The sequence below is a fragment of the Marmota marmota genome, unplaced genomic scaffold (assembly GCF_001458135.2).
Source record: "Marmota marmota marmota unplaced genomic scaffold, marMar, whole genome shotgun sequence".
In the NCBI taxonomy this organism is placed as follows: Eukaryota; Metazoa; Chordata; class Mammalia; order Rodentia; family Sciuridae; genus Marmota; species Marmota marmota.
The window spans coordinates 8,963,106-8,981,172 of record NW_025999991.1 but is presented as its reverse complement, the minus strand read 5'-3'; the positions used below and the strand labels follow the sequence as shown (position 1 = coordinate 8,981,172).

At 55.5% G+C, this 18,067-nt stretch overlaps 1 protein-coding gene across 4 annotated transcripts in view; it reads left to right on the top strand.

Annotated features, from left to right (window-relative positions):
- The window catches only part of Znf516 (zinc finger protein 516), a 101,684-nt gene that overhangs the window by 28,401 nt on the left and 55,216 nt on the right, over positions 1–18,067 (top strand). For all 4 annotated transcript variants that reach the window (XR_007348964.1, XM_048806666.1, XM_048806663.1 and 1 more), the window contains exon 2: positions 12,604–14,546. Coding sequence is in view for 3 of the 4 variants with exons in the window: in XM_048806666.1 (XP_048662623.1) it covers positions 12,770–14,546 (1,777 nt within the window). In the remaining variant the exon portion in view is untranslated. The remainder of the gene's footprint in view (positions 1–12,603; positions 14,547–18,067) is intronic.

The window sequence follows — 18,067 nt, the reverse complement described above, 5'->3', positions numbered from 1 at the left end:
TCCAGGCTGATTTTCTCTAGGGCTGTGGATACATCAGGAATTGGGGCTGTAAGTGGCGCTTGGCTAAATAAGTGATGCTCCGGGAGAGAAGCAGCCTTGCAGGCTTCCCCCCAGGCCTGGTGCCAGAGCCGTCCAGCGTTGGGATGCTAGGCACACAGACGGCGTGAGATGTCCTCGGCTCCATGTGGACAGCATGGCCCAGGAGGAAGCTGTTACCTGTCATGTCCAGGGAAGTGGCCACCTTGGTGTGGAGTGTCCTGGCTAGATGTGAGGCTGGGTCAGCACGTGCCTGTGGGCTGCCCCGGCACCGTTCTTTGCTGAGGTCCCAGTCGGGTTGTACAGTGGTGTGGTCTTCTGAGTCGGGAGGGTTTCCCCTTGTGAAATCTGAGACCTGCTTTGGGATCTCACTTGCCAAGAGAGCAAATGGGTGTGTGTGTCTAAAATGGAGGCTTCAGTTTGAGAGGAGAAACAGCTCACATGGGTTGCAATGTGCTTTTCAGGAAGGACATCTGTAAGTGCAGGAAACCAGGTCTGTTTCCCAGGCTGTGTGCATGGTGTTGTAGGTACGTGCATGATGTTGTAGGTTCCCCCGAGGCTCAAACATCAGCGCCTGCTGTATGCCCACACCCTAGGCTGCCTGCCCCTTTCTTGCACCCTATTAGCTTAGCTCAGCCAAGGGATAGCCTGAGGCACTGTGGCTGCCCATGCTGTGGCTACCAGGGTCACAGACAAAGGGAGCAATGGAGACGGACTTGCACCTCAGAGTGATTTTGGAAAATAAGACAAAGCAGAAAATTGTAGCATTGAGATTTGTGTTTGGCTGAATAACTACAAACAGGAGATTTCTGTGCAGAGCTGAGAAGCCAGTGGTATTCGCATTTAGGGTTGGAGCCCTGACCCTGTACTGACTGAGTGGCCTTTTTGGGGACTGGGGATCTAACCCAGTGGTGCTCCACACTGAGCTGCACCTCCAACCCTTTTTATTTTATGTCCACTCAGGGTCTCACTAAGTCGGCCAGGCTGGTCTGGAACTTACGATCCTCCTGCCTCAGCCTCCCGAGTAGCTGAGTTACAGGTGTGCACCATCATGCCCAGGGCATTAGTGCACAGCAACACAAGGCTCAGCTTAAACCCGTGCTTGGTTCTCTTGGTCCAGGGAGGATGTGTCACTCATGTACTCCTGGCACACCTGGCTGGCAAGAGCCACTTGAGTCACGGTGGCCTTGAGAATGTCCTGTCGGTCCAGATGCCTGGTGGCTCCTGGTGAGCTGGAAGCTGTGGGCCAGGAGGGCCAGGTGCCCCAGCTGCACCGTGTGGCTTGCATGAGGCTACGAGTACTTCAGCTCGAGTTTGTGGATGGTCAGCTCATTGTCTGTGACCTGTGGATGAAAACGGATGAAGGTTCTGGGCCTTTGGTTGAGCCGGGTCTCCTGCATGCTCGTTGCCGTGGTTCCTAGTCAGAGGTCCAGATTTGCTTTGTAACGAGGTCCTGGAGTGGCTGCAGGGACAGGAAGGCAGGTCAGAGCACTGTTTGAGCAGGCCAAGGAAGGTGGTCAGGGGCAGGAGGGAAAGTGAGCATCTATGTTCTCCTGTCCACTGGGCTTCTGCCAAGAGGGAGGAGGGGCGGGCTGGTCTCCACCTGAGAAAGGATGGGTTTGGTGGCTGCCCGCCCCAACTGCCCTCGAACGGGAGCCCATTCTTGGGTGGCCTGGGTGGGTGACTTGGTCCCAGTTGTGCTTATTAAGGAGCAGTGCGTGGAGCCCCCTCAGGGCCACAGGCCTTATGAACATGCATCTCCAGGTGTAAAGTGGTGAGTGCGTGAGTGACCTCCATTCACCAGCCAGGAGTTAGTAATGCACACGTTAGTAATTTTCTGGAGCACATAGAATAGTGTCTGGAGATAAGTATGGGCATCCCAGCCCCTCGCTCCCCACCCGCAGTCCCCACCTTGTTGGACATGCTCTTCCCAGGCCCCTCCTGTCCCCTAGCAGTATCTTTAACATGGGACCAGAGTAGGGATAGGGAGCTGTGTGTGCGCCTGTGTGCTGGGGGGTGCCTGTGGGCTGGGGGACTGGAGCCAGGGGAGCGAGAGGGGCGTGGACCATCTGCAGGGCACAGATGCCATCAGTAGACGCTCTGGACAGTCAGGCCTTAATTTAAAATGTGGACCTCGCTGTGACAAAGGGACTATCCAAATGGAGTCACTGATCCGCGGGCCTTGGAGAATGTTGTAAGCATGGTGTGACTGTGGCGCCTGGCGGCATTGTGCTCCTGGAAGTGTACACTCTGCTCCGGGTCCAGGCTGGACACTCTGGAATCCAGCAGCCCGCCTGGCTGTGTTTTCTACTGGCTTCCACCCTGCGTAGCTGCGGGGTTTCTCTGGCGTGTGATACCCCCTGCCTCATTCCAAGAGGCCATGTACCATCACCTCATGTGCAGCAGTGTCACCGTGTCACCATGGGGAGTTCCAGGGCCAGTTTGCCTGCTTATCCTTTCGTGCTCCATGCGAGGAAAGCATGGGTGGTCTTCTGTCCTCCAGACTCGGCACTTGCTGCAGCGAATCCTTCCGTGCTCTGCACATTTTTAGGTAGGCTGAGCGGGCACTCCTGTGGCCTTGCGATGCCATGTTCTTTTCAGGAGTGGCTCTTGGTGAACATTCCCTGGTGGATGGCTGTCCTTCAGCAGCTGAGATGTTCAACTGAAAGTGCCGAGTGTTAGTGATGAACCAGGTCATGTCACACTTGTTGTTGGCAGAGGGCTCTGGAGACCCAGCCGGGTATGTGCTGGTGCGTGCGGCATCCGGGCACAGTCGTCCTCTGCAGTTTTGTTTGTCTCAGAGGATCAGCTGGTGTTGGCGGGGTGGCAGACTCGGTCTCAGGGCAGACGTGCCTTCCAGCTCCCTGCCCAGGTGTGACATTCAGGTGTGCTTGTAGCAGGCGTGCGAGTGCTCACTTAGATCCCAGCAAAATCCATGATGGGATGTTGATTTTCCCCTGTGAACTCTTAGTGAAGGGATGTAGGGGCTGCTGTGTGCTACCCAGGACTGCCTGCGAAGGTAATGTTTAACAGACTGTTTTATGGCTTACTGCACATAATTATCTCTCTTTGTATTCCTGGGCACAATTCTTTCTTTCATTACCTGGTGGGGACTTCTAGGCTATTTCACAAATAGCAGAGGAAAGAGATAATGTTGGGGAGGTGTTGGTGGGATCTGCTCCTTCATGCTCACACTGGGGAGGTGTTGGTGGGATCTCTTTCTCAGGCTCATAGTAGGTAGGTATTAGTTGAGGTCTGCTTTCTCATGCGCATGCATATTGGATAGGTGTTTGTGAGGTCTGCTTTCTCACGCACATGTTGGGGAGGTGTTGGTCACATCTGTTATACTGGGGACATAAGCTGTTTTTTGGTATGAGTTTGGATGGTAGGACAGTGTTTGTGTTGGTCAGACAGATACTGTTCTCAACTCTTGATTAACATGGCATAAAACACGCAACTTGTTTGTATAAGCAGATTTTTGGGGAAAAAATTTTGCATTTAGCTACTAGAATTTTCAAAAATGTCTGGTAATAACTAGGAAGTGTTCCATAGAAGGGAAACGTGAGTTCTGCATGGTTTTGTTTTCTCTGTTGCTAATTTTTAAAAGAATTTGGAAAAAAAAATGTGTTAGACTCTGTATTGGTGCCAATTTCTGCACGTTCGGGCTCAGTGACACTTTTTATTTTGGAAGGCCTCCTGGTTTTCCATGTTTTAAAAATAGATATTTATGAGTCTTCATCTTTCTGTGTTACCCCCAAGCCTTCAGGGTTTCAGAATTGTGTGCAACGCGGGTGTTCACGTTGGTGGTGCAGGATGGAAAGCGATGAGAGCAACAACATAGAGCCCACCTGGTGCATTTCATGGGAGAGTGGGGTCTGCCGTGCAGAACGGCCCTCAGTGGCCCGGGACCCAATTTGGGATGATGTAGGACTGTAGTTCTGGAAATGGGGCTCTAAGATTGGGAAGGTCCCACCAGGCTGCCTGGATTTCCCTCCGCATCCCTCATACAGCTCCGGTGGTGGCTGGGGATGAAAACAGCGTATTTAGGAGACCATGTGGAGCTGATTTCCTAGTGACAGGTGGTTGGAGTCACTTTTCTCTGAGGCATGGGAGGTGCAGGAGTCATTGGCTTTGGGGAGCAGAAGGGAGGTCTGGGGGCCCGGGGCCCTCAAGGCTGTGCCCTGGTGGCTCCACCAGCCCTTTTGCTGCTCCGAGAGTCACCAGAGCCTTTCAGTTTTCAAGGGTGTATGACTAATAGCCGGGGAAGGAAACCCTCACCATTCTTGGGCCTTTCTGGAAGTTTTCAATAATTATACTGTATACTTTTGAGCCCCCCCCCCCCCCAATAAGGTCAAGTTTGAGTACCAACCTTCATATTTTCATAAAAGAACATTTGGGCAGCTTCCGTGTGAATGCTGTTTCATGTTTTCTTGGGAAAGACTTTGCTGTGTGATCTTTACTGTTAGCAAATGTTTTTGTCTTACATCTGGAAAATGGAGTCTCTTTTATTTTTCCTGAACCAGGAGTATATGTATGTATTTTTGACAGTTTGTGGTAAACAACTTCTTTAAAGTAACCTACTTGGAAGAATGACATTTAGGTCATATGTGTACTTTTGCTATAAATAGACAGTGGCTTTAAGGCCGTGGTCTGAGGTGCAGATTTGAATCAGGTCTGAGGGATCAGAGTCTGGGTGATAAAGCCACAGTGTGGGCATTTCTCTGCATCTGGGGACAAACCCGTTGGCCCTGGCTTGGATTTGTTTGAGGGGTGCTGAATTTTCAAAGGAAGCCCTTGAAGGCAGCGGGTTTTGTCTTCCCCTCTCCCACCACTTCCTTCCTGGAGGAAGCCCCTGTGGGGCCGCCTTAACTTGAGGCTTGGTGCGAGTCCTGAGCCCACCTCTGGGTGCCCCTGGGCAGGCTGGTGTTGTGCAGCCTCTGCCTCCCGGCCTCGGGCTGTACTCTGTGCCCTGGTCTGTGTCCTTCCCGGGCGGGGCTTTTGTGAGTGCAGCCGATTCGGATTCTGGATGCTGCTTGTTCAGTCCTCCTGGCTGGAGTGGAAGTGTGGCTGGTTCATAATGGATTATTGATTGGTCTGAGGACAGCAGCCGCCGCGGGCCTTGTCGTCAGCCCTGCTTGTTCTCCCAGCAGTGAATGCACAGTGATGGAGCTCGAGGGACCCTGGTCTGGGGATTGTGAGCCTCGATTGTTAATCTCCCTCGGAATGGTTTGTAGGGAGAGGAACTCTTCATTGTTGTTGGGGAACTTCCCCCATTTGTGCAGATAATAGGCCTTTTGTCTCGGTGGTAAGATAAGCTTGTCCAGGATGTTAATGATGTATTTTAATTCCTGGCTCATAATGCTACAGTGTAGCTCGTGAGGCCGATTCATTGTCTGCAGGAGACAAACTGGCACAGTGCGCAGCAGAGCCCGCTGCACCCACTGAGCCACGCCCACTGCAGGGCAGATCCCAGGCCTGGCAGGAGTGCCCTTCCCAGGGTCCCCCAGTGAGGTGCTTGAGAGCAGTTGCCCTTTTCCTTTCATGAAAAGGAAAAACAGTGTCACGTGCCTTCGGAGCCCTGGTGCTCCTGGCTGTCGGCCCTGTGGATACCGTAGGCATTCTGTCTGTGACAGCTTCTGTTCTGAGGGCTTCTTGGAGGGGCTTTGCCCTGCCCTCATGAAGCCATCAGATTCCCCTGCAGCCCACTCTCACAGTCCCCATTCCCAGAGACGGTACCCGTGGCCACGGCCCCTGGACAGGCTGACCTGGAAGTCCAGCTTCTCTGCAAGGGGCCTGCAGAGGAGACAGCCAGGGGCCAGTAGAGCCAGGCAGCTGCAGGAAGCCAGAGCGGTGCCGTATCATGCCAGGGTGGTGCGTGAGTGCACGAAGGACCTGCCTGGAGAGCACTGGGGGGGTCTCCAGTGCTCCCTTGGGGGAGCAGGACGTGTATGCCATCAGCTCCGCGGGCCCTTTGCTCGTGATGCCTGCAGGAGTCTGAGTTGGTGCTTCACTAGGTAAGGGTTGGGCTGTTTTGGAAATTACTCTGTATATTAGAGTGTGTAGAATATTAGCCTTCGGGTTCTTTTTTCAGGCTCAGATTCTGACGGAGGTGTTGACTTCACTAGGTTCAGGAAGGGCAGTACAAGACCATTCAGCTTCTGTGCTGGTTGAATTCACAGAGTAGAAAACGGTAAGATTTCCTGTCCATTCACAGGCAGGCTTATTATGTAAAAATATATCTACGTCTTTCCCTGACGATGCCATTTAACTGGCCAGAAAAATCTTTGTTTAAAATGTGGAAGGGAACCCTTCACAGCGTACTGGTTTTCTACGCTGGGAAGAGGGAAGGGGCCGCGGCGAAGGCCACGTGGAACCGGGCTCACTCCCGGGCTGGCGCTCACTGGCCTTCCGAGACGACTTGCAGCTGGGCTCATGGGCGAGTCTTTCCGACACCAGAACACTGTCTTTAAAGAAGAATCCGTTCGAACAAGTTCTTGTTGGTGGGATTTTTCTTTCTTTGACTTTTGAAAACTAGAATGAATGAAAGGTGGTTTCCCAGCCACCCTCCTTAGGACCCTGGAGCGTCCTGGGCCTGGGTGGGGGTAGGTGTGGGAGGCTGAGCAGCTCTGCTTGCCCTGTTTCGGAGGAGCAAGTGGGGTTCATTTGCCTTCTGTGTAAAACTTCCGGATCCTGAAAGTGCAGAGTAGCCGTGGAACACCAGTGGACAATGCACACTCACCTTGAGGGCCAGCCGCGCTCAGCATGTTGGCGCTTTTGCCTCCCGGCTCTGAGTCACCTCTGAACATTTGATGGCACATCTCCAGAACCCAGGAGTTTCTGACGTCCCCCCAGCTTCACAGAGGAGCCGTGAGTCCCAGACGCTGCCGGACACCAGGGCTGTTCAGGAGCTCAGCTTTGATCACCAGCCTCGAGGCCAGGCGTGTTTGAACGTGTCTGACGTGGGTGGTCCCAGTCACATCAAGTCACCTGCCCTGTGAAGGCTCGAGCAGTTTATTTAGATGTTTCTAGTTGGCTTCCCAGCTGCTACTCCTGTCCCTGTGGATTTATCCAGTCAGATACTGTCAGTGCAGTGACCACCTGTCTTCGCACCCTGCAGACGCTGCGCTCGTTTCCTCAGTCACGGCGGAGGGTCCGGAGGCGCTCACGTGTGCCGGGGGCTCCCGCCGTACTTCACATGCATCGACTTAAACCTCTCAGGAGGATTACAATGTAGGTCTCGTTCTCTCATTACATTTTGAGATGAGGAAATAGAATGAGGAGCAGAGAGGCCGTGCGCTCGGGCTCACACAGCTGACCTGAGTTGATGGCAGGGCTGGATTTTGATCCAGGTGGTCTGACTACCCCGTTCAGCAGTTTTTGGGTACCAGTCGTCCATTCGTCTGTCCACTGAGTGGTTAAAGTGGGTGGCAAGGCCATACTTGTGATGGTGGGTCAGGGTGCGGGGGTGTAGACTGGGGGTGCACACCACGGTGGGGGTTCAGGTCCTTTGTAGGTTGGAGTGCAGTGACTGGGCTCATGTTAAGGGTGGGAAGGGACCGGAGGGAGTCTCCAGGAGGTGGGATGGGCCTGGCGCAAGCAGGGAGGGAGGCCGCGGGCACCGAGACTGCATGCTTATGGTTGCCAGAGGCCGTGCAGCTTCCTGGAGTCTATTGTTCAGCCCACACTGGTCTGACTCCCAGACTCTTGCCCTGGAAGGACCTGGCATTCCTTATGAACACAGCGTTCCTCCTCCCTGGCCTCCTGGGAGCTTCTCCAGTCTCAGGCACGTGGTGCGTTATGGTGGCACGTGCACAGGTGCGGTTCCTGCCTGGCCTGGCAGTGACCCGGGAGGCCTGGAGGCTGAGCCTCCTCCTCAGCCTTCCACTCCTCAGCTCCTGACCTGCTGAGGGAGGGTGAAGTGCTCCTGGGGAGGGAGCTCTTGTTTGTGCCTGGTCTGCCTCAGAAGGTGCTGGAGCCGCTGAGGAGCGTCTTTCTACTGGAGCCGGGGTCGCGGAGGAGACCCCCCGTTGCAGTTGTGCTGTAAACGTCCTGTGGCTGGTCACCGTGCTTTTCCTTCCAGCCTCTGCATCTGAGGTGTTGGCTGTGCGGTGTGCCCTGGGGCTCTGGGAGCCTGTCACCACGGTTGCACCGAGGTGACAGGGCTTTGCCGTGCTGGTGCCCAGGCTCTGCGTGCCTGGGGGGAGCTGTTAGTTGGAACATGGGCCCATAAGTTCATCTTGGATCCACCGAGTTTCAAGAGTGTCAGGTCGCTTCATCCGTGTGGTCTGGGCAGCGAGAAGGGAAGCAGGCCCGGCTGCGGCATGCGATGGCTGGCCCGTGAGGCAGGGCTGCGAGTGGCTGGCCCACGAGGCAAGGCTGCGGGGAGCGAGCACTTCTCAGTGCTGTGGCATTTCACCTTCGCCTTTTCTGTTTGGTCCTCCCTCTGCCTCTCCTCTACTGCATTGTCATGTATTTTTTTATGTAGCAAAGATACATTTTTCTTAATAAGCATTTTCTTTTCCCCGTTTTTTATAAGTGTGATGGAATTACCCAACTTCTTAAAAATGAAATATATTAGTTTGAAAATTACACAAAGCATTTTTAAAAAGTATTTTCACACCGTTCATCCCCTCGCCAGAGAAACTCATGCCCACAGAGCAAGAAGTCCACTGGAAATCTATTTTAACTCTCTAATCGGCAAGTCATTTTTATGCCAAAACAATTAAATTACAGCCTCTTCAGCAAGTTCCCAGCATGAGCCTTGGAAAGTTTGTAAGGCATCTTACAATGAAACCAAAAAGAGTTCTTTCCCGTGAGCCCTGTGCTTGACATGGTCTCGTTCTTGACGTGGCTCTGTGCCTGGCGTGGCCCTGTGCCTGGTGTGGCCCGTGCCTGGCGTGGCCCTGTGCTTGTGCGCATGTGGGCAGCAGCCTCTGCGGATGCATGCGCCCTGCTGTCCTGCTCACACTTGCGTGGCTGTGGGCTTGTGCTCCAGTCTGGTTTGGGTTGCTAGCCGCGTGGACTAGTTGTATAAGGTTTGCAGCTGCAGGCCAGCGTGTCTTAGGGAACCCTGGTGAGCAGCTCATGTTGGGCCTGATGGTTTGAGAGGCAGCAGTTGGTGGGGGAGACCTGAGTCGTGCCCTCTTCGCCACAGGGGGCTGCTGTGTGAGCCCCTGGCCCTGAGGGAATAGGCAGGGCTGCTGCAGACCCTCCTGGCCCACTCGGGCTGGGGCCTCGGAGGGCCAGCCAACTGGAATGGGACAGGCATGCCCTTCCAGTGGGTGGCCACCCATGTCATGTCCTTCAGGTGGAAGTTCTCAGGACTGCATTCTTGCTCCTTTTTATTTGGAAGCCATGCCCTGGTCTAGGTAAAGATTTTTTGCCTGAAGCCAAAAGAAAAAAAGAGCTTGGAGATCTTGATCTGGCCCTGAGTCACCTGAGGAGGGTCGCCTGCGGGAATTGGTTTCTGGCTGTTTCTTGTCCCTGGTACTGGGCCCCTGAGTGGATGCAGCCTGGTTCACACCAGATTTCCTTACCTTAGCAGGAGGGAGTTTGGGATCGAGCTGTTGCTACGCTCTGCACTTCTCCATTAAGCATTTCTGGTTTTTTCCCTGTAGATGATTTTAAGTGCTTTACAAACTCCTCTGCTGTGACCTCACAGGGGTTTATAGCAGGGCTTGTTCTTGAAAGATGGGGGTGGGAAGAAAGAAAGTAGAGAACCGAGCAGAAGAGGGCTGTGCGTGCGTGGGGCCCAGGCCTCCTGTGGGCGTTTCCTGGTGAGTCACGGGGTCCTGCTGGAGTTTGGGCAGAGCTTTAGGCTAGTTTGGGGGAGATCTAATGGACACAGAAACTTTTCCAGGCTCTGGGCGGGGAGGGCAGGTGTCCAGCTCTAGCTGGGTCCATCCAGGCTGTCCTGAGGAAAGGGACAGGGAGTCTAGGGAACGGAGATGACAGCACGGGGCCTTCTCCTGTGGGCCCTGGGGAAGGATGGCAGCAGTGCACTCATCCTGTGGCCCAGCTGGGGACCTGGCCGAGGCGGCTGAGCTCAGGCCGTGTGGGACAGGCCTGTGGCCCACTTCTTGAGCAGGCCTGTGGGCGGCAGGGCAGGTGGAGGGGCCTGCTGGGCTCCAGGGCCTGGTGGAGTCTGTGTCCTCCCCTGGACCCGAGCAGGGCACTGCCAGCAGGTGCAGTGGGTTTTGCAAGAGGGGTGCGTGCAGGGCTGTCGGTGCATGTGATGACCTGAGAGACAGAATGGGCCGAGTGTGTGCACGACCCTCTGTCCCATGAAATGTGCCAGTTAGTGGGGTCCTGGGGTGGAGCATGGCTGAGTAACTGCGATGCGGAGCTGGGTCTCCAAGGCCACCCAGTACCTGCCGCTCTGCGCCCTGGAAAGGCAGAGCAGATTGTAGAGGGCCCCCCTGGGCGATGATCCCTGCAAGTCTGCACCTGAAAGAGTCGCTTTGACTTCCACATGCACTGGGGCTGCTGCTCGGGACCCCTGCCCAGTCCAGGCCTTGTACTCTGGTGCTGGCTTGTGCAGTTCCAGAGGATCCGAGAACGCACTGACTAATGTCCTCTGTGGACAGACATTAGTGGTGCAGCAGAGACTACAAAATTACTCCGGAGTCACCCGGGCTTCAGGTTATTTTTTTCTCCATAAATTTATTTCTATATAGTTTTTTAAATGTGTAAGATTTTTTATACTGAATTTGGTCAGTAAGTTACATAGAAATAATACATTCAATTCATAATTATATGTATTATGTCTAATCAGCATTTTGGGAGGGTAGTCAAATGAAGTGGGGCTTCATGAAAATCATTTGCCTTAATAAATCATCATGAAAAATTTAAAAGCCATGCAGAACTTATGTCACGATCTAAAAGTTTGACAAGTACTTTAACTTAGTGTCTACTGAGTTGCTGTTGAGACAGGGTCGTGGTACCCGTGTGTTTTCCTGGTATTAGGACTTTTGCCTTTTGCTCTGCTATTGGGGGTCACTGACTCCGCGGCCTTCTGCTGTTGAAGGGCGACTGCTGGTGCGTCCTGGTGTAGCGAGTCCTGTGTGCCTATTTTCGGATCTGCTACTCACACCTTGTGTTTTTCCTTGGGTACCTTGGCACCTGGTTGGGGGGCTTTCTTGAGACACTGAGGTCTGTGATTCTCAGTAAGATTTCCACCTGTGCCTGTCTGTGGGCAGAGACTGGCGTGTAGCATCTGTGCCCTCGTGGGTGGACAGATGTGCTGTCTTCAGAATCCCTGCTCCCTAGAGAATGTTTTGGGGTGCTCTTGTCACAACCACTGATGTTTAGCATGATCACCAGTATTCCTTTCTGCCTCTGTTTCAGTGAACATGTTGGGTTGGAATGGACAGGGTGACCTGGGACTCACTGCCTGCGGTTCAGTGGGACGAGAGCTCCGTCTTTGATGGACTTAGGTGTGGGTACACTGATGTGTCCAGTCCTGCACCTTCTGTGAAATGTACATGTGGGTTCTTAGTGCACACGAGGCTGCACCCCTGTGTTGCCCGTTCTGCACTGGACACAGCAGGTGGGCCGCCAGGATGGGCTGGCCTTGCCTGTGCATCTAGGGCTCAGGGCAGAATCTTCCCCTCTTGCTTGGCAGGCAGATGGCATGGCAGTGGCAGTGACCACCAGGTGGGATGGTGTGTGCCGTATCAGGATTCTGGTTCCACCTCTGGAAGCAGCCCAGATTCCCTGGGTGGGCGCTGGGGGAATCTGGCATGGTCCAGAGGGACTCTGCCCTGGGATTGTGACACGGTCCTGTGGCCGGAGCCTGGGGCTCCCTTTGTGAGTGTGTGAGCAGGGGTCTAGGAGGGAAGGGTGCCATAGGCCAGGCCAGAGAGGCGTGGTAGCTGAGGTGTGGGTGAGCTCTGGCCAGCACCCATGCGAGAGTGGTGCGACCGTGTAACCGGGCAGGGTGGCCTCAGCTCTGGTCCTGGGTAGCGGCTGCACCTGGGAGCTCGGGGGCTATTCCTGTGTCAGGTCCTCGCTCCCTGGTCAGCCACCTTTCTTCCCAGCAGAGGCTACTGCTTGACATCTGAGTGGCATGTCGGTAAAGTGCTGCCTGCAGCCTCTGCGGCTCACATCAGGGCCAGGTTCCTTCCTGCCTTCTCCCTGCCTCGGTTTCTCTCCTTGTTGAGTAGCCTGTGCCTCTTGTGGTCTACACACACTCTTCCCGCAGGCTTTCCTTAGAGAGTTGGGATCTTTTTTGGGGGAAAAAAAATTATAGTTACTTACTTAAATTGCCTAACATAATTAATTACCAATAGTTGCTTAATTAGTGTTTTTTTTTTTTGACGGTACTGGGGCCTCACCTGGGCTAGGCAAGTGCTGGACCATTGAGCTGCACCCCAGGGTCTCACCAGGTTGCTCTACTGTAATTACTGATTTTTAAGGAGGCAGAGAGCACCATGTTCATGGATGTGAATTCTTGTCGGTGTCCGTCACCTTGATTCAGAGAGGCCCGTGCTTCCGCGGTTGGCCCTGTGACGCTCTGCTCGCCCGCTGCCGCAGGAGCTTTGCTCATGCAGTCTCTGTCTCTTCCAGGTGCTTGCTGTGAGGGCCTCGTTCTCCGCCTGCTCGTGCACTGCCTCCTCGCGGGCCCCTCCCTCGTTGCTGGGCAGCAGCAGCCTCTCTGAGGATGGAGAGGTAAGACGTCCCTTCGGGCCTGCGCCACTGACAGCCGCTCCGCCACCACGCCCCCCTCCTCCCCATGGATCGCAGCAGAGAGGCCGAGATGGAGCTGAGGAGAGGGCCCAGCCCGCCCAGGACCAGCCGGAGCCAGGAGGTGGACGGGGACAGGGCCGCCTGCCATAGCTGCTGCATCTGTGGCAAGAGCTTCCCCTTCCAGAGCTCGCTGTCGCAGCACATGCGCAAGCACACGGGGGAGAAGCCCTACAAGTGCCCCTACTGCGACCACAGGGCCTCCCAGAAGGGCAACCTCAAGATCCACATCCGCAGCCACCGCACAGGGACTCTGATTCAGGGACATGAGCCAGAGGCAGGCGAGACACAGCTGGGCGAGATGCGCGTGTCCGAGGGCCTGGACGGGTGCGCCAGCCCCACCAGAAGCACCTCAGCCTGCAATCGGATGCTGAATGGGGCCGTGCAGGTGGATAGCAGCAAGATCCTGCTGCGGAGCAGCCGGAAGGAGGCCGAGGGCACAGCCAGTGCCCCGGAGGAGGCTGAGGCCGTGGCCCAGTGCTCCTTCTGCAAGAGCCAGTTTGAGCGTCAGAAGGACCTGGAGCTGCACGTGCACCAGGCCCACAAGCCCTTCAAGTGCAGGCTGTGCAGCTACGTGACCTCGCGGGAGGAGTCGCTGCTGAGCCACATCGAGAGGGACCACATCACCGCGCAGGGCCCCAGTGGCAGCGAGGCCTGCGTGGAGAACGGCAAGCCCGAGCTGAGCCCCGGGGAGTTCCCCTGTGAGGTGTGCGGCCAGGCCTTCAGCCAGACCTGGTTCCTGAAGGCGCACATGAAGAAGCACCGGGGCTCCTTCGACCACGGCTGCCACATCTGTGGTCGGAGGTTCAAAGAGCCGTGGTTCCTTAAGAACCACATGAAGGCTCACGGCCCCAAGACTGGGAGCAAGAACAGGCCCAAGAGCGAGCTGGACCCCATTGCCACCATCAACAACGTGGTCCAGGAGGAGGTCATTGTCGCCGGCCTGTCCCTCTATGAAGTCTGCACCAAGTGTGGAAATCTGTTTACAAACCTGGACAGCTTGAACGCCCATAACGCCACACACCGCCAGGTTGAAGCCAGCCGGATGCGAGCCTTGGCCGAGGAGGGGGCTGCAGAGGGCCCCCCGGACACCAAGCAGTTCTTCCTACAGTGCCTGAATCTGCGACCAGCCATGGCTGGTGACATGTCCCCTAGCGGGCAGGCTGGAAGACGGGTGGCTGAGCTGGACCCCGTCAACAGCTACCAGGCATGGCAGCTGGCCACCAGGGGCAAGGTGGCTGAGCCAGCAGAGTACCTCAAGTATGGGGCCTGGGACGAGGCACTGGCGGGGGACGTGGCCTTTGACAAGGACAGGCGTGAGTATATCCTGGTGAGCCAGGAGAAGCGCAAGCGTGAGCAGGATGCTCCGGCCACACAAGGCCCCCCCAGGAAGAGGGCCAGCATGCCTGGCGACCCCGTGCTTTCCAGCCACCTCGACCCCCGGCCAGCGGCACGCCCCAGCCGCCGGGCCACGGCCACTGCTGGCCAAGGCAAGTCCTCGGAGTGCTTTGAGTGTGGCAAGATCTTCCGAACATACCACCAGATGGTGCTGCACTCGCGTGTGCACCGCCGTGCTCGCCGCGACAGGGGAGCCGACGGGGACAGGGCGGCACGCGCCCGCTGTGGCTCCCTCAGTGAGGGCGACTCGGCCTCCCAGCCCAGCAGCCCCGGCTCGGCCTGCGCCACTGCCGACTCCCCAGGCTCCGGGCTGGCAGACGAGGCAGCAGAGGACAGTGGGGAAGACGCTGCGCCTGAGTCTGCAGCAGGTGAGTGAGCACACCCAGGGACCAGGCGCAGGTGGGCCAGCCTCAGGCAGCCCTGCCCCAGGGGCCTGAGCCCAGGTGGCCCCGTGCTCAGGGGCCCCTGTGTCTGGGAACCTCATGCCCAGGGATCCCTGCCAGATAGCTCCTGTCCAGAGTCCCGTGTTGGGGTGGCCACGTGCCCAGGTGTCCTGCCCCTAGTGTGTACCTGCAGATTGAGCTGGCAGATGCAGACACAGGCACCTGTCAGCTCCACCACCGCAACTTTCACGGCTTGTCCTACGTGCTTTCACAAAGCCTGGACACCTGGGCTTCGTGAGTGGACGGTCTTTCAGGGCATGAGTAGTTTCTAAGCAAGGAACGTAGTCCTGGTGCTCCCAAGATGTGCTTCTCTTTCCCCTTTTCCCTCAGGTCCGTACAGCACATACACAGGCACGCACTGTGCACATAAATAGGTGTGCAACACACACACACACACGCACGCACTTTCCTTCACTCTTCTCTCTCAACACCAACAGCTGGGCCTAAGTTAACTTGAGTCTGTGTGCAGAGGTGATTAGCCTCCTCAGGTTCAGGTCGACCTATGGGTGTAGACAGTTAATTGGAACAGGTTACTTTCCAAGCAGTCTTCACGTAGAGATTGAAAGTTGCTTGGTCAAGTTTGTTTTCACAATTGTCTACTTTTTATAAATTCCGAACATTTTGATATTCCCTTTGCTGTTTTCTGCCTGGTGTATTTGTTAACCAAAGGGGACAGCACAGTTACGGAACTTAGAAGTCTTTCATGGAGACAGGGCTGTTTCTGTCTTCTGCCTGTAACCCTGCTTGTTGGTGTTGCTTTTACCTGAAGTTCGAGGATGGTAGAAGTTGGGGCAGAACTGTTGAATTCTGTAGTGAGGACGAGGTGTCGTTCTTTGGGATTAATCAGGAAGCCCTGCCGGCTTCCCTTCTTGGGGGTCGGGCAGGTCAGTCCTTGAGGGTCTGTGTGGTGTGCTGTGTGTGGTCTGCTACACCCAGAGGCATAGAGACTGCAGCTCTTGGGCAGCAGGGCTTTTCCTGGCCCTGTGAGCCCGGGGTGAGCTCCACACATTGCATGCAGAGGTGCACCCTTAAGCACCTCCACCGTGTCCCACCCGTCACTCGGTGCCCACCGGGCAGAGCCGCAGAACGTGTGCCCTCTCGGGCAGGGTGTGCTGGGGCTCGCTCCCCATGCTCTGGACCTGACTGCCCAGGTGAAACCCTGCTTGGCTGTCGTGAGGTTCAATTCCTGGTTTCCTTCTCTCAGTTTTATAGCTCTGGCTCATTTTTACTGGCTGTGTTCTAATAACTCTGACCACTCTGTGGAGTGCTCACTGGTGAAATATTAGGCACGTCCTGTGTCTTTTAATTTTGACTTTGAAGAGAACATTTTTTCTGTTTGGTAGGGCTGTCACCATTGTGACAGCAGGCAGGTGACGTGTGAGTGGGTCCACTGAGCCTTGGTAGTTGAGAGTCTGGGAGCATTAAGTCATTTTCACCATGAAGTAGAGCTTATTCTGTTTTTTCTTCTTGGGTTTGTTAAATTTTGGAAACGTGTTACTTCTTATAGGCACTGTATATATTTTTTCTTTTATTAGAGAAATTCACATATATTTCACATGATTCTATGACAAGATATATATTAATATCTACTTGAATTTAATGCAAATTGGCCACAAAAGAAACAGGATGTTGGAAAGTAGCCTGAAGCCATGCGGAGCCGGGCCCACGAGGTCACCCCTGTGATCCCAGGGAGCTTCTTCCTGCAGGTGCGGACCCTTCCCTCATAGCTGGAGGGGTGGGGTCTGAGGTAGCATTGGGTGACCAGGTGACGGCTGTTCTTAAGGAGAGAGACCACAGCACATCCATTCAGCTGCTCTCAGCCTGGGCCTGTGGGGTCTGGGCCAGGCCCTTGGAGCAGCTGATTTTGAACAGAGACCAGGTGTCTTGAATGCTGTGTTCTGGTTGGCGTTGTGCCTTAAAGCTTGCACATAGCTTTGGAGACTGAGGCCATTTTATATTCTCAGAGAGCTGATGGCACGACTTGGTGCAGTCCTTGGAGCAGGTTTGTAGGAATTGTCGGGCATCGGAGGCCGCAGTTCGCATGAGAGTCAGCTGGCCCATGTACAGCAGAGTTGGAAGTTCAGAGCTCAGACTTGTGTGCCCATTCCCGTAAATCCCATAAATCATAATTTTAACTGGGGGAAGAAAAAAGTAGAACTGACTTCTATGCATCAACATGGAGGATGTTTTGGGCCCAGGCCTTTGGGAAGTTCTGGTGGGTACGCCCCGCCCCATCTCCATGAAAGTCCGGTCCACACAGCGCCTTACTGACTCCGTGTGCAGTTGAGTCCGCAGGTAAGTAACTGCAGGTGTGTTGCTGAGCTGGGTATCCACCCCTGTTGAGCAGGCGGCAGATAGCACGGTGTGGTGTAGGAGGCTGTGGAAATCCACGTTTTGACCAGGGAGGAGGAGTGGTGAGAGGACATGGTGAAGTTCTAGAACACACATTTCCTAGTCAGAGCGCAGTGGGGCTCAGAGGGCTGCCCCTAGCAGAGTGGGTGCTGCTCCACAGGTGTGTGGGGGGACATCGTGTGCAGCCAGAAGGGAGCCTGCTCAGAGGGGTCAGAGCACAGCAATGGCAGGAGCCCAGAGAGGCTGCCAGCAGCATAAGAAGCTGCTTTCCCAGTGACCGTGTGGCCTGAGCCCACACCTGGGGCAGCTTGCGGGTTGCCTGGTGTGGCGGCTCTGGGGCTTGGCGCTTGGCATTACTGCACCCTCCCCACCTTAGGTCCGGAGGAATTCCCCTGCCTGCTTTTGTCCATTTCTTGTTATGCTGCCACCAGAGCCCCTGGCACTGCCCTCTGCATCTCTTGGTGCCCATGGGGACTTCACGGGTACTCAGGTTTCTTGAGGAAGTCCCGGGCAGTCGTGGTGCTCAGACACAGGGCCGAGGAGAAGCCCTGGCCTCATGGGAGAAGAAGGGCGCAGGTCCGGTGCTGTCCTAGGTACCAGGGGAGAGGTAAGGAGTGCTCAGAAGGAGCGGGGCCCAGGGAGGCCCCAGGTCACCGCAAGCAGGCCTCTCACCCTGCCGCCCGCCTCTCCTCAGGAGCTAACCCTCGCCCGCTGCAGAGGCGCGCTGAGTGCTCTGCCTGCCTGGTGGCCGCCTGTGTGCAGGAGCCCAGCAGGGCCGCCGGGCCTGCAGCTGCCAGAAGGTTAAGCAGCCGCTCCTGTTTCTTTTTAATAGAGCTCGTCGGCAATTAGCACAGCTTAGGGGGAAAGCGGCTGTGTGTGTCGCCCATTGACATGGGATTGAGGGGGAATCCCGGGAACAAAAGTAAGAATGTGCGAGGCTGGGGTCGCCAGAGCTCTGGTCCAGGGGCGGCCTGCTGGGCCGGGCAGCCTTGAGTGTGCTTACTCCAGAGTTTCCTTCGGGGCTCCGCAGAAGGAACTCTCAGGAAGCCTTCTCCCCTGACCTGCTGCGAGATCCACCCTGTTGTCTGGCCCAC